This window comes from Anas platyrhynchos, chromosome 6, assembly GCF_047663525.1.
Source record: "Anas platyrhynchos isolate ZD024472 breed Pekin duck chromosome 6, IASCAAS_PekinDuck_T2T, whole genome shotgun sequence".
NCBI classification, from domain to species: Eukaryota; Metazoa; Chordata; class Aves; order Anseriformes; family Anatidae; genus Anas; species Anas platyrhynchos.
The window spans coordinates 24,946,882-24,962,597 of record NC_092592.1 but is presented as its reverse complement, the minus strand read 5'-3'; the positions used below and the strand labels follow the sequence as shown (position 1 = coordinate 24,962,597).

The 15,716-nt window shown below is 37.4% G+C and overlaps 1 protein-coding gene across 12 annotated transcripts in view; it reads left to right on the top strand.

The window, feature by feature from the left end:
- The window catches only part of EXOC6 (exocyst complex component 6), a 123,312-nt gene that overhangs the window by 96,983 nt on the left and 10,613 nt on the right, over window positions 1–15,716 (top strand). For all 12 annotated transcript variants that reach the window (XM_013093967.4, XM_021268212.3, XM_038181109.1 and 9 more), the window contains one exon: window positions 653–726. In XM_013093967.4, coding sequence (XP_012949421.1) covers window positions 653–726 — 74 coding nt within the window. The remainder of the gene's footprint in view (window positions 1–652; window positions 727–15,716) is intronic.

Sequence of the window (15,716 nt, the reverse complement as noted above, 5' to 3'; positions counted from 1 at the left end):
TTCCCAACTTAAATGAGTAGCTAACTTGTTTTGTTAATATTTTACTGTTTTCTGTATTTTGAAGATAGCTTTGCCTTCCTATTTTGAGTCTATTTTGGGGTTCCAAAAGAACAGAAATTCTTGATCAATAAGCTAGCTAAAAGGCATGAACAGGCATTTCAATTATGTTCAGACTGTAGCACTTTGAGCTTTCCACCTGTCATCTGCACATTAAACTAACTCCCACCTTAGTGTCTGTCTTTTATTGCTATTTGGCTAGAGGTGGGGTTTTATAGAGCGGATGCTATAACAAAAGCAGGTGTTTAAAAATATGTTGACAGCCATGGAATTGGTATTATTTCAAAATACTTCAGTAATCGTTTACCTCAGGCTGAAAATGTAAATGTGTTGGGTTTCACGCTTGTAACATTATTACTGGTTTAGAATTTTAAGCTGAATTCGTAAATGTACTCCTAAAGGTATTTTTCCTGGAAGGTTTTGTTTGTTGGCTTGTTTGTTTTAAAACAGGGTGGGTTAATTAGTTGTAATGTGATTGTTTCAAGCTAGTTTCATTTTCATGCTAGCTAGCATTTATAATGCATGTATTGATTTTCTGTTAGATTTCAAACAATATAAAATCTGCATCCATAATATTTTTAACCTTTCCTTGCAGTGTTTGCTAGTTCTGAGCCTGTGCCAGGATTCCAGGGAGACACCCTGCAGTTAGCTTTCATCGACCTCAGACAAGTAAGACACTAGTTGTTGTTTTTTATCCTACTAATTTCCCCTTTTGACCAGTGCTGGAGTTATTAAATTCAAGAACCTTTCATGCTTTAGAATTCCCATGTAATTAGTTTTGAAAAGCAGTTATTTGAAGTATTATTAGTGGCACTATTCCCTGTAGCTTAGTATAAAAGTTTTCTCCAGTGTGATGTTAGGGGGCACTGTGCTACTGGTGGTACTATTGCATGTATATAACATTAAAATTTGGTCCAAACAACTTTGTAAAGATCCTGTGATGCTTTTTTTTTTTTTTTTTTTTTTTCCCCAAGAGTATACATGTTACTGTGTTGTGCTGTTACCCTGATTTCATTTTGAGCAATTGCTCCTTTCTAGAAAGTTGCTCCCTGGAGAGTAGAATTGGGCACCGTGTTATCTAGCATTTATTTTCCTTAACTTGTTACATAAATTTATTTTAAACAGTTAGAAAACAGATTTATTCCGTTCTTCCGATCTTTACTCTATATAAAATATAATTTTAAATGCCCTAATATTGGAAGCACTTCTCCACAGTTCTTGCCAAAAGGAAGGTTTTTCTGGACTGAAATCTACTTATCTTAATTTCATGTAGTTATTTCTGTGCCCTGCTCTCTAAAATCTGACACTATATCCAACGATAGCAATCACATAACACCATTAGGAGTCTGCCAAAGTCATCAGAAAAGAAGAGAAATGCAGAAAGAATAAAGTATCAAATTATTTATATAGCAAGAATATTTTTGCTTTTGATGGTTTAGTATGTTTTTTTCAGAGTAAGATAATTAAAAGGCATTTCAGAATGGAAAATTCCTGTAGCAACAGCATTCCAGTTTCTCCTAGTAGAAAGGATTTAATTAAACTGTATTTTAAATGAGAAAGTTCAAAGTTAGAGTTGTATGTTATATTCCCACAGCAATATAATATAATGAACGATATCTACAATAGGATAAGCCTGGTCTACATGAGGAGGATACAGGATTGTGGCCATAAGATTCATTAATGTGCTAACTATAGAGTTCCAAAATTCAATATGTAAAGATGTGCTTTGCCGGATTTAAAATACTACAAGTCTTGCCTTGACTAGCAGCCACCTTTGTTGGGATTCTGTTTTATTCTCCCTTTACTGCCAGTGTTAGAATTGACTAAACATCTTCCAATTTGTACGATAACAATTTAGTTGAAGGGAAAGGATGTTGAGAGATTTTTGGCATCATTTCTTTCATCCACCTGAGTGCTATAAATCCTTGTGGAGCCTATGTTTGTTTCAAGGAAAACGTGATTTCCAACTATGCAGGAGGGCAGGGTGTGTACATACTTGCTACAGGAAATAAATAATATTTTTGTGTGTTTAAAGTACCAGCTGCTGAGCATGTCACGTAAATAAGGATTATGTTGCTTATGATAGCAGTCAGTTTATGTTAGCAACTTATATTTAGAATTTTCTTGATGCAAGTAACACTTTATAGAGAATGCTCTGTATGCCATGGGAATCTAATTGATTTCAGATAACTTGTAAATAGCTAAAGTCTGGGCAACTCTCTGTACCAGGTTGTAATGTGAGCTTGTGCGTGATCTACTATATTTGCTTTTTTGTTGTTTTTACTATATATTTTCATGCCCTGCCAGAAGTGCATACATATTGCAAGAACACATTAAAAATAATGCTTACCATTTAGTATGGATTTGCAGTGTTTTTCCTCTCTTCCTTATTTGTGATCCATTTCTATCTTAATAGGGTGGATGACAGTTCTTTTCAAGAATACTTAGAAAGGCAACAGAGCCTTTTTCAGAAAGTTCTTATAAAAGGTCATGCTTCTGTTTTTTAGTTTGAATTTGATACTTCTTCATGAATTGCAGGATATGAAAGATAAGGAAGTAGGTCCAGTGGTCAGGTTTTACCTGCCCACCCGGACTGTGCCCTGAGGTCAAACTCCTGATACTGGCTGTTTGGTACAGAGGAGCTGATGACAGGTAGGGGCTGATACAAGGGGGAAAGCTTGAACCGTATCAAAGCTAAAAGGCAGGAGATTTGGGACTCAGTGAGAGACTGTAGCTAAAAGATGGATCAGCAGGATTGCCCTCTTCTTAAAAAGCAGCTGACCTGCAAGGGAAAAGACTTTATCGTCCTGCCAATCACATGCTTGCTAATGGAAGCCAGTTATCTCAACAACAGCTTACTCTCTCTGTGTTGTACCAGGACAATGTGTAAGATTAATGAGGATTGGGTGGTAGAATATTGTAGCACATTTTCTGAAAGAACTAAAGTGGCTTACGAGGAACCACTAGCTTGGAAGAAAAAGAGGGAAGAGCTGCACTTGGATGTACCACAGGGAGAGAAGCAGCTTTGAAAAGAATTGACATAGGTATTTTCATCCCAATGGTTCCTAGAGGCAGTGTATGAACAGTATGTTTTTCTCTGCCATCCCAGTTCCTTCCTTTTTCCTCCCACAAATACAGAAGAGCCAACAAAAACAGTTTATGTGAGAGAGAATTGCTTCTAAGAAGAGAACAGTTCTAAGTGAGAACAGTAGCAGAAAGCTGTAAGAATCTGGGAAGGATGAAGGGGCAATCACTTAGTGTCCCCTTTAATGAGCCACCTCTTTCTCTTTATATTATCCCCTTTTATGCTCTTGTAATACTTAACATACTCCTTAAAGAAGCTTAGTAATCTGTAGAAACACTAGTAAATAAAGATTTTTACTCTATTCCCATAATTATAGTATCTCAGCATCTTACATATATGATGTACCTGTTGGAGTTGGCTAATCACACATGGTGCATTTATTTGCAATTCTGTTTTCTGCTGCCAAGAGGAAGACTTTTATGTGCATAGACTTCTTACTAATTTTTATGTTTTGACTGTGCTCTGCTATATGTTTTTGGCAGGCAAAACAAAAAATGTTGGGTGGACACAATTTCTGAAGAGCTTGAAAGCTTCTATATCACATGAAGTAATCTAGAAAAAACGAATCCAGGATAAGTTTATATTCAGACTCTCTGCTCAGTTCAAGTGAATTACTTCAAACGGCAGAGTCCATTATATTTGCTTCATGCTGACTGGTATGTAATGAGCGTAGCCAAGAACATGGTTGGCTTTTGCATCACTGCAAATTTTTGCATGGCAGCCAAAGGATATATGTAGCTATGTAGTGTCATCCCTCTGCTGGTAAGATGGGTTTGTAGTTCAGACTTGGGAATACAGGCAGTGGCTGTAGAACCATAGAATAACATACAGCAATTTCCTAGTTACCTGAATTTCAGTACAGGGAGAATACCAATGTACAATTCCCTGTACTAGTTAAGAATCACGTGGCCATGACCATCTAGAAACTTGCAGCTCTAGCTAGTTTAGCAGGTACTAAAGCAGCCAGCAGCTGTTAAGAAAATTGGGATAAATTCATGGTGCTGTATGGCTGCTGTAATTGTATCATGTCTCCTGCCACATGTCTTACCATATGACCTGAGTTCATACTTGGGTGCACCCTTTCACCCCACTTAACACCACTGAGGTACAAGCCAGCTCACCAAGGCAATTATCAAAGCGGCATGTGACTCTATAAAGAAACTGGTCTTTGGCATCTCTTGAAGATGACCCATCTCTCAGCTGACGTGCCTTGCTCTCTGAAGATAAGCTCTCGCTACTGACTATATAGGGAGCCTGGGTAAATAATGTATTGGCCCAACGTGAGGTGAAATGAACTTTGGGGAATTCATTACCATTTCAAATCTTAGGTCAATTGGAATTAAACTTCAAAAGTGAACAGGTCTTAGTTTGTCCTACTTGATTTAGTCTCCAAGGAAGTTCAGCCTCCTACATGAATTACTTTTGTCCCGGTTATGATCTGTTCTTTAGTGTCTAAACACTAGGAATTTCTAAGCATGTTCTGTAATGTGAGGCAGTTTCCTGAATGTCCTAGACAGTTAAAGGCTGTGAGGAAAAGACCTGAATGTTACAATGTGTGCTTTTATTCTTTGCAGAACCAGTGTAGTGTGTAGTAGACAATAATGATAACCTAATGGTAGCCTTAGAGGTCCTGCTGTATTGTGTCGATAGTTGATTTCCCAGGGCAAATTTCATGCTTCTTAACCAATTGGGAGGTAATAAATGCTTATTCTTGAAATAAAATTATTGCCTGCAGACTTGCAATTTAGGCTGCCAATTTAGTTTGACTTTTTTTTTTTTTACCTTAGACTTCACAGGTGATCTGTAGTGTTTCTCTCTGCCATGAGCACTACTCCAGAATCAAACAGGCCTTCTTCCTCTTCTGTCTAATCTCAGACAAGTACTCATCTAGTTTGATGATTGTGGAATTTTCTTATTTTGGCAGGGGTGAAGAGAACTGACTCATCTGTGTTCTTTTGGCACTTAAGCATATGATTTTAATATCCTCCAGTTGCCCTTAGTGCTGGTCCTGTGACAGGGACAGCATTCTGAAGTGAAGCAGAACGATGTGCTGTTGGTAATCGCCAAGTTAAGTGACCACCACAGCAATATCTCCACCCATGTGGTAATACAGAGTTTACAGTCTGTGAAACTGTTTAAAGACTGTGAATGATAGGGTCCATAAATTCAGGAGAGGTAATGAGAGAAAATACTCAATCTTTTGTAGCAATTTCTGTTAACATTTTGATAGAATTAGACAGTAATTATATATAAAGCTGTAATACAATCAATGCAATCAATATACAGAATAATGTACCATGGAAGCATTAGCACATACATTTTTCTTAGTCTTCTGTTTGTGTTGTGTATAAATAAGCATGTGTATAAGCGTTTCCAATAGCCCAAGTTATTGTTAATATACAATATGTATTAATTTTAAAAAAATATATTGGATATTTAAAAATATAGTATTTCCCTCTGATTCCAAAGCATAATGGAAACTGGATTGCTAGTTTCTTGGGTTGCTTTTCCACTTAATTTGTAATACATTTTCTGGTGTACTGTTGATGAGAAATATTGCTAACCTTCTGAAATGTGGTGTTGCATGCAGCAGATGTAAATTTATTTCAAAGAGAAAATTTTGTATCTTAATATTGTCCTTCTTCTGCTGCACACCTTTGTTTCTCATTCATCACTGAGAGATGTTACTGTCCTGATAACTCAGTAGCAACTCATAGGTAGAAACTGTGAAACAGATCGCTGGAGTTCAATCCCAGCCACTGAGGTGTCTGCCACTAAAAGCAGACTGACAGCTTGGTCTTCTCCACTGTTTTGTTTGCAGTGTTTAATTTGATTTAATTTCTTGTAGTAGTACAGCTCTGCATTTCAGCTCTGGCTTCTCTCTGATTCCCCCAGCGTACAGCGTGCCAAAGCTCCCTGCCATCTGTAAGGAAAATGCTCTCAAGTAGACATCAGAGAATAAGTTGTAGGCTGTTGCCAAAATGCTCTAACATGATTCTTGAATGCCACGGGCTCTAAAGGCATCCTGCACAATCTGCCAGTCCATGCAGTGCCTAGGCGTTGAAAGGAGTCAGGTACTCCTAGTCCCTGCTTCATGAAAGAGTCTTGACCAGAAGGACCATCAGGGTTTTCCAAGAGGAAGAAATCCCTAACAGTATGTTTAGAAGTAAGTCTTAAAAACTTAGGAGTTTAAAGGTAAAAGTAAGCTTCTCTTTTTATAAGACAGCAGTTTGAATTTTTAATTAGCAGGTATTATAGAATATTTCATCTTTCCCTTCCTGAGGGAAATGATTGTTGAGACTTTCATCTTCACAGAGGCTCTTTCACAATGCTTACTGATCCCTTTCTCCCCCCACCCATTCTCCAGCTTCTCCGAACAAGCAGAGGAGCATGTTACATCTGTAACATGAAGCCCAGCCTCGGGGTGCGATGTAATGGGATTTGCGCTTCTCTGAGTTTTCAGTGCAATGCTGCTTGTTCAGCTAAAGAAAAGAGCTTAGATTTCAGACAGCAACAAAACAGGAGTTGCACCTCTCTGGATTTCAGGTCACAAATCTTCACTTTGCTGGGGAAGGAAGCAACTCCCTTGCTGACCGTCCCCCTTTCCATAAATTGACTCCACACTAAAGCAGGAGGAGGTCTTGAGCCACGCAATGAGCAGAACAGAGACACTGAAAGGCTCAATTTCTCACCAGTTTGTGTTATATTGGGGTAACATGCATATATATATATATATATATATATATATATACACCTGTGTTCAAAATAACACAGTTACAAGTATGACTGTATGGTAAATGTGTGCTATCCAGCTTGCAGGGAGTACACAATGTCTTCTCTGAGTACTGTAGTCTTACAAATAAATGGGAATTCTTCTCACAAACATGACAATCTGCTTGTATGCACTTATATTCCCCAGTGGAAACTCCTGGTTTTGATCTGTCCTTTTCACCTAGATTCTGTAAAGCCAGTAGGTAATCGTGGTAGGCTCAGATCACAAGATGTGTGTGTAGAAATTCATGAGGAAGATCTCAATCAGTGCTCTGTACACAGAAACCAGCTCATTACTTAGGTGGGATTTATATTTGCCAGCTGGTAAGAATTAGGAAGCTTTGGAAACAAATGCATGGTAATTAGCAGTGGGGATGGTCAAAACTAGGCATGGCTTTGAATACACTATCTTGATAAGGATTTTCAGAATCAAAGCAGGATGGCATGTCAGTCATTTCCTGGCAGTAGGTGTTCTTACCCAGTACTGCCAGGAACTAAGAGACATGTGCCAGTTATTAGATCTGTGTTCTTTGGGACATTGAATCATTTATCAAATTCAGTGTAAAACAGTCTGTATCCAGGTCAGCTTCTGAATGCCCCTTTTTCATCAGAGAAGTGCAAGTAACATGGTGATATCGCACCAAGTTTTCATTCTAGATCCTGGATTATTGACAATGAGGGGACATAACTGAAAAACAGATTAAAAAAAACTCAGTATACAAATACTGTTACTTCAGTAGCCCTATCAATAGCTTACCTAACTAAAACAAAATACATATAGTCATTTGCCTACATGATACATTATTCTGCCACTAGCAAAAACCGTAACAGTTTCTCCAGAGGAAAATACAAAAGGTTATATACAGAAGACTTCATGGTGATGGCTATAATGTTTAAAATGAATGGCATCTCCTAACTGACAGTAAAGAATACTGTAGGTACATGTAACTGTGGAAGTTATCAAAAATAAAAACATTTCTTGTTGTTTCTTTATGCTAGTTCATTTAAGGGATACAATTCTCGTAGTTCTCCACTTGTTGAACCAGAAATATGCAAGAATTAGTTGAGCTGCTAAGCAATTGGCACTGTGTATTTAGAAAAAGACAGAATTAATGAAGCTTGGTGTAGAGACCTGCAGATAACACCTTTGCATAAGATCATGAGCTTTTCTTGAACAAGTGGGGGTTGTTGTTGTTGAGTGAATTTATAGTTTTTAGAATTGAGACAGGAAGTGTTTTTTGTTGATCTCATTTATCATATGCAGATGAAACATTTGACTTCTTACAGCAGTGCACTGGAGCTTCTAAATGCAACCATCATAGAAATCAATAAAAACTTCACTGGAGAGGCTGATCAAAGTGGATATTACATAAATAAAATTTAAAAAGGGCAAAAGCTCCTGTCAAGACTCTTTAGGTGGGCATATCTCAGTCACTTTCTGAAGACTACCAACTTTCACAATTAATCGGCTTTCAGCTTTTCTAGTCATCAGAACGATCAGAAGACAAGGTTTAGGAGGAGTCAATTAATTCACTCAAAAACTACAAGGTTGTTATGATGAAAACTCCGTATCTGTGGAAAGCCTCTCTCTCCAAGAAAGTTCATCTCTTAGTTACACCGGAATTCTCTGCAAGATATAATAATGTAAATGGCATTAAAACCATATCCTTAGTAGTTGAAGTGCATATACCAGTTATGCCCTCTCCATAATGGCATAATGGTCTCAGTTTTCTCAAATGGAATACTAGATTTCTTCAATAAATGGCATGCTATGTGTCTGGAAAACTATTTATGAAGCAGTAAAGTTTTAATTTGCAGTATCTCCAGGACGTTATGAAAGAAAGCACAAAATAAGGTGTTTCTTATCTGGAAACATTTCCATTCTTCTGCAGAAGTACCTTGTACTAGAAAGTTGCAACTGGGTTGACTTTCAAATAATTTCTCAATTAACAAATATCGTGGTTGAATTAGAAGAAATTGATCCATTTGCCTATTATATTTATTAACTCCTACATTCACTTTCTTTGAGTCACTGATATATATCCTATTCAGTGGAAGTTATTTAGTAGAATGAGGAGTTTCTGAGTTTTCTGCTGGCAGTTTTGCTCCCCAGCTGATTCTTGCCTTTATCTTAATCCCATAGGAAATGACATAACTGAAGGCTTTGCTTACAGGAAGATTTGGGTGCCTGACTTTCCTGAAGTTTAGGAATACGTTATATCAAGCTGTTGTCTTCCTGCTGACAGCCAGTTACTGCAGGATCCCTGCCTTTGTGTCTGAGCCTTTCTGAGCTGATGGATGGAGTTCAGTTTTTGAGCCCCACACCTCCACAGGACTTCCTCTGAATCCTGTGTGTGGTATTTGGTTCCTATGACTAATGAAGGAGCATTGTTAATTGAACAACACAAGAGAAGAAAACTGTTGTTTTCCTTCAAATTACTTGTTATTTGTATTCTTTTAACATCTATGAGCCCTAGTCACCCATCAGGGAGCTGTGGGGCTCCTAGCTGCTTCAGTGGATTCAATAATTTCTGCTCCCAAACTCCTTAACATCCTCCAGCCTTAGCTAAGCAGGTAGTATCACAGATATGTAGTACTATATATTGGGCTAGACTACTAACCCCTTAACCCTGAAGAGTTGCCTTCACTATTTTTTCAGTTGCATCTATCAACATATTTAGATTCCATTCCTTCTATAAATTATCTGTCAAGCACAGGCAGCAGGCAGAATACCCCCCCCCACCCCCTCTTTTTCTTTTGCTACAATTTATTCTGTGAAAAAGAAAGTTAATCAATTCTACATCAATTCCTTGGCCATCGCTATACGGGCAATGTAAAATTCTGAAAAATCAAGGAAATCTTTTACAACAAGGAATTGGGGAAGGAATTGAGGAATTGTTCTGGTTTGGTTTGGTTTTTGTTTTTAAGCACAAAATACCTTCATAAGTAAAAGGCTTCCAAAGTTTGCATAGATGCAAGATTGCATAGATGTAGCATATTCATTTGGAACATAGCTTTCCATATGTTTGGAAATGAATGTATATTCATTTGAACCACAGTGTCATAGAACAAAAGGTTATATCTTCAAATGTGTTTGTACAATATATACCATAGTGTGACACTGATGCTCAGCTGGGTGTTTTGGCACTTCCAAAATATAAATAAAACAGTATTTTCCTGGCTGTTTGACTACCTCCAGACAGTCAGTGAAAGCTGGGAGAAGAAAACTGACCACCCTCATATTTTCTTTTTGTTAGTCAAGAGATACTTAATAGGATGACAAAATAAATAAATGAATTTCATACGGTTAATTAGGTAACTGATTTCTAGATGTTGTGAACTAATTGCAGTATAAGCAATTTGAAGCACTGGGTTCTTAGGCACAGTTTGATATCGTAGTGGCTTCTACCATTTTAATGCATGTTTCTTGTAGGTGTGTCTGGTTTGAAACAATTTGTCATCTTACAAGGTGCACTGTTTTAAATAATATTGAAAAAGTGTTTTGGAACCTTTAAAAAAAAAAAAAAAAAAGCCCTCTTGGAGAGGGCGTCCCCTAGATTGTTATTAGTGAAGGAACAGCACAACTTAAAAAACCCCGCAATGCACAATGACAGGAAGTGCTGGGTGGGGGGAGAATGAATAAGACCAGAAATGTGAAGAAATGGGGGAGAACATGAAATGTCAGAAGATAAGTAGATGAAAGCAGTAGATGATTGAGGGGATGAGGGGGGGAGGGAGAATTTAAAGATATTGGTTGAAGGACAAGAGGAAAAAAATGAGAATAAGTTCCTGCCTACAAATGCACTTTGTTGTTATTCTTTTTTCTTTCTGTGTTTATCATTTTCTATGGTTTTATACTGAGACCCATTAAGAACAGTGTTTTGTTTTGTTTTGTTATGTGTTTTTTTTTTTTAACAGTAGAAGTTTGAAGAGGTGTTTTTACCCAAAGGAAAGAAAGGACTTTCAGTACACAGTTAATGGTGTATAAAGCCCATGAAGCCATCAGGTAGTCTTATTCCCCAGAGAACATCAGCTTTCCTGGTTTCAGTGGCAAGCCTCCAGGAAATCGTTCCAGGAGGACACACAATTAGCCCAAGCTCTTCCAGAGTGCACAGTGTAACATGATGCAGTTAAACCAGAAGACAGTTTTCATCTTTTGACCCTGTGTCAAACATGTCAATTGAGCAGCTTACCTGAGATCCGTAAGAGCACATAGGCCTTCAGAGGCTTTCCCATAGACAGGAACATGCGGTAGATGCACAAAAAAATGCAGTTTTAAAAATTGCCTTACTTTACCTTACTCAACATGTATGAGGACAGTAAAAGTTGCTTGCTCATTTTAAGCTCTGACAGGATATTGAGTCCTATGGAAGTACAGATTTGATCCTAATTTTGCTAATGTCATTGAAACACATATCCAGATGATAGTTCGGGGGAAGGTTATCTGTTCAGTATAGTGCCAAAGTCTTGCATCCATTCACACAGAGGACACTTTAAAAAAGTTCCTAGTGAAACAGAGTAATGCAGAATAATTCCTGAATGGAAATAGGCAGGCAATGGAGGAAAGCTGCCTAACTGGTAGGTTGGAAAAGGCAAGCTGAAAACTCAAATGACAGTGTAAAACAGTCTCCATAGCTTAATTAAATAAAACCAATAATGCGATTTAAACTTCTTTGGGTTAAAATTACTTTAATAAGGGTGTTAATTACTAGAGGATTAACACTGCTTACATGTGATAATAGATGCAGTCAGTCAATAAAGGGTGAGAATAATGTTCATTTAAGAAGCAAAAGAATCTAGCACAGGATTACTGACCAGAAAGGGATAACATTTCAAAGTAGCAAGTAAGATCAGGGGAAGAGTTTTTCAGATGGCAGGAGGCATTAGAGACTGAATTGTGCCATCACTGCCCAGCAAGGTTCCACGTGTATTGGGATCTATTGGGGCTAATGTATGAAGAGTAATTGTTACAAATTACATACTGTGTATAGTTTGGAGATTTTCTCTCTTCTGGAGCAATTGTAAAAATAACTTTTAAGATTAAAAATTTTCAGAAAATGTTGTCACCGGAGAATTGATGAGAAAAGGAAAAGGATCAACTTCTAAGAATAATTTCTGGAAGATGTGTTTCTTAGAAATGAAGTAATAATTGGGTATTGACATTGAGCAGACAGGGGTTTTCCTAAAACATTTGTAAATATAACAACAGGAAAAGAAAGATCTTTTTCAAAAGCCAACAAAAACAAATTCTGAGTTATCCAGGTTTCTTGTTACTGCAACTTACTAGGCTCAGAGACCTTTGCTAAACCAAGTTATCTAGACAAGAAAAACAAACAAAAAAAACAAATACCAAGATTTTATATAGGCAGCAGTGTTTGCAAAATATTTTGAGTCATCTGACAGATATAAATGTGGAAGTAAACTACTTGTGGTAGCTGGAGAAGAAAGTGAAGGTTGTCCAGGAAAGAATAGGAAACTTTAGTCAAGTGATTTTGGCTTTGCTTTTAACTTGTCTATATTTACATTCCTGAGCTACTGCTTGTGGAATTCCTTGTCCAGTGGTTCCCAGGTCTAGTATAGCTTTCCCTAAGGGATGTAACTTCATCTGCTGTGAAGGGTGGGTATGCAAGCATACTCTGAATGCACTACTTTGGAAGAAATAATTATCTGTTTACAGTAAAGTCATGGTGAGCACATCTGTAAGCGTCTGTACCTTATGGATTGCATTGGATTTTTGTTTGTTCCTGGATGCAAACAAAAAAGATGCTGGTTTATTGTCTGTTATGCCTTAGATTTCGGTTCTGGTTGAAACTTACTTGTGCTACTGCTGATAATTATTTTTTTACACTTACAAATACCATTAGTATGCTATACACGTTCTTTAAAACTGAAGTGTAGACCTTATGTAACATGGATGGTATGGTGGTGGTGCTCTGAGACAGAGTCATTGAAAGTGACCAAAGGCAGAGCAAATACAGCCTCAGAGGAATATTACATTAATTTGGATGTGAAACGCTGGAGGCTTTGTTGGCCAGGTGGCCAAGAGAAGAGTCCTGAGCACTATGATTTTTAAATTTAGTTTTGTTGCTTTTCAAGAACTGTGCACATCTTAAAATTAAACAAATTATAGATTCAAAAATTACTAAAACTGTTGCATTAAAACAATTTGTCCGTACCTGCTATAAAAGCTGCAGTTACCTTTTTGGAGGTGATGTGTTTCAGTACACACTGGAGATCACTGAACTCTGTGGAGACCATGTGCTGCACAGCCAGGAAGATGCTCATAAACTTTATAGACCTGATGTATATCCTCCTGTAATGTTGAAAGCCTCAGTCTCTTTAACAATGTAATTTCAGTATTTTCCTGAGATATGTTATTCAATCTAGTGTTTTGGTCTGAGTGTGAATATGGCAAGGAATAACTTGACAGCTAGGAAAAGGAAATATTTCATCCTGACACTAAATAGCTAACTCTCAGTAGCTAGGTTAGCTGCTTCCTGGGTCAGTTTTGCAAGCTGCAACTTCATACAAAGGGCGAACATGGTTCATCTTTGCATCCTTGTGAATGCAAGCCTGATGCCATGACTCTGTGTCATGCTTACTTGTCTACTTGTAGGCATCCATTTACATTGGTGGGCCAAGACTGTGTTTCTGTAACTCCTTCCTTCAACCCTAGAAGTAATCAAACTGAAATTTAAACATGAAGGTACAATTATACTTGGACAGACCACTACAGATGTTTAGTTCCAGAGTACAACAGCCTGACTTTTTGCATTAGGTGTATAGGTATGCAAGGACAGTTTGGATTAGTTAGTTCAAAACAGCAGTTGTCAGGAAATGACTTCCCATGGTACAATATGTATCCTGATGTTTGGTGAGATTGTCAACATCTAGGGTTACTCACATGGCTACTGCTAAATTTTAAATGTGACAGATAGGACAAGTGTCTTCACTTCCACAACACATTGTGGAGGATGTTTTGTTTGTAAGTTTTATTCCAGTTACACCGTTAGATTATTTTAACTAGTCCTGCTGTTTCTAAATTAGTTAACTTTGACATTTGATTTTAAAATTTTTGAATATACCTCAAATGTATTTGTACAGGAACAACTGAGATAAATTATAGCTTAAGTCCTCAAGAAATGCGTTTAAGGTACTGTGCCAAGTAACATGCCATTTAAGGCCTTATTTCATAGGTAACCAAATAGTTGAAAGCAAGCCTGTTATAAGTCTCATGCATTTAAAAAAACTGTTTATTGATAATTTAAGTTTAAATAAACTGTGCTGCAAAAACTCCCTTGTCAGTTACTAGTGTTTGTGGTAAGTTTTCTTGTTCAAGCACTACTTACACACCTGTCTGTGTTTAAAAATGAAAAAAGAAAAATGAAAATGACAGCTTTAAATTTAACTGTGATATATCAAAGACTTCACGATTCTAACAACTGAAATTATATTTTCAAAGTCCCGTTCACATCAGAGGCTGAAGCGCTGTTTTGGGGGCTGCACTTGTTGCTCCCTGCGTGCTACTGGTAGGAGTACGCCTTAGCGTCAGGAGCTCAAAAACAAAAAAAAATTGGTGAAGGACCCAAATATTGCATAATACGCAATTTTTAATCCACACAAATTTTACCACTGACATAGTTTTATGCTTTGTCTAAAGGCACTGCGTGTACAGGCTGATGGGCTTGACAGGAGCAATTTGGCCAGAGCCCGTGCCCTCTGGAGCCTGACTGTCTGCCAGGCTTCTGCTTTTCAAACACTTGCCTGTTTCTGGGCTCAAAAGACAGTTCTTTTGCTACTAGTCCAGTTTATTCGTTAATGATGAAGAAGAACTCACTTCATAATAAACATTCACACTGTAATCAAACGAGTCTTCTTTGAATATCTATTACTTGTTGCTGCATTCTATATTGCTTGGGACTTAGCTATTTATATTTGCCTCAGTGACTGTACTTGAGTGACTTTCTTGGGAAGTTACATCTTTGGTTGCTTGAAGTCTTGGTGTTTGTTTTGGTCATGATAACAGCAACAAGCTTGTTCACATGTCCTCAACAGTGTGCATTTTATTTTGCAGGCAGGACTATGTTCATTTCAAGTGCCAAAAAATATTCATGTACATAACAAGATCAGGCATCTGTCAGAGTGTACCTGAAGGTCTAGATTTTAGGAAAGTATTCTGCCCTTTGGGAGAACTTAGGTTGTAAAGAATATATTTGAAAACAAGTAAGTTCTCATTTTTTCTTAGCATAACAACAATTCCCAGCGGTTTGGCTGTCATAACCGCTGAGTTTACATGTTACGCACATGTGTTAAAGATTGTAACCCAACATTCAAGATAGTGACAGATATGATTTTCACTTATAAATTCGAAACAGATGTAAGCATTTAAATATAAAACTGTTTCATTCTTGTAAACATTTAAATGTCCCCAGTTTAAACACAATTTGTACATGCATAGTGCTTAAAAAATAAAAAATAATTTAAAAAAAGGAGCGTTTTAATGCAGTGGCTTAAAAACTTAGAGAAACTGCCTTTCTAACACAAACTATCCTTCCTTTGAAAATCCGGGGCTCAGTTTTCAAAGCATTGCCTAGGAATTTAGCCTGCGACCCCCATTGACACTAATGGGAATTGCATAGCTAAATCCCCATACCATCACTTTGAAAATGCATTTGCTCTACCAATCCAGAAAAAAAGGTAGCATAAACTATAGGGAGACATTCACAGATCAAGAGATCAATTTACACTTTGAAATACAAAACCAAAGTGTGTTATTCCAGTTATGTGATCAGTAGGGGGGGAT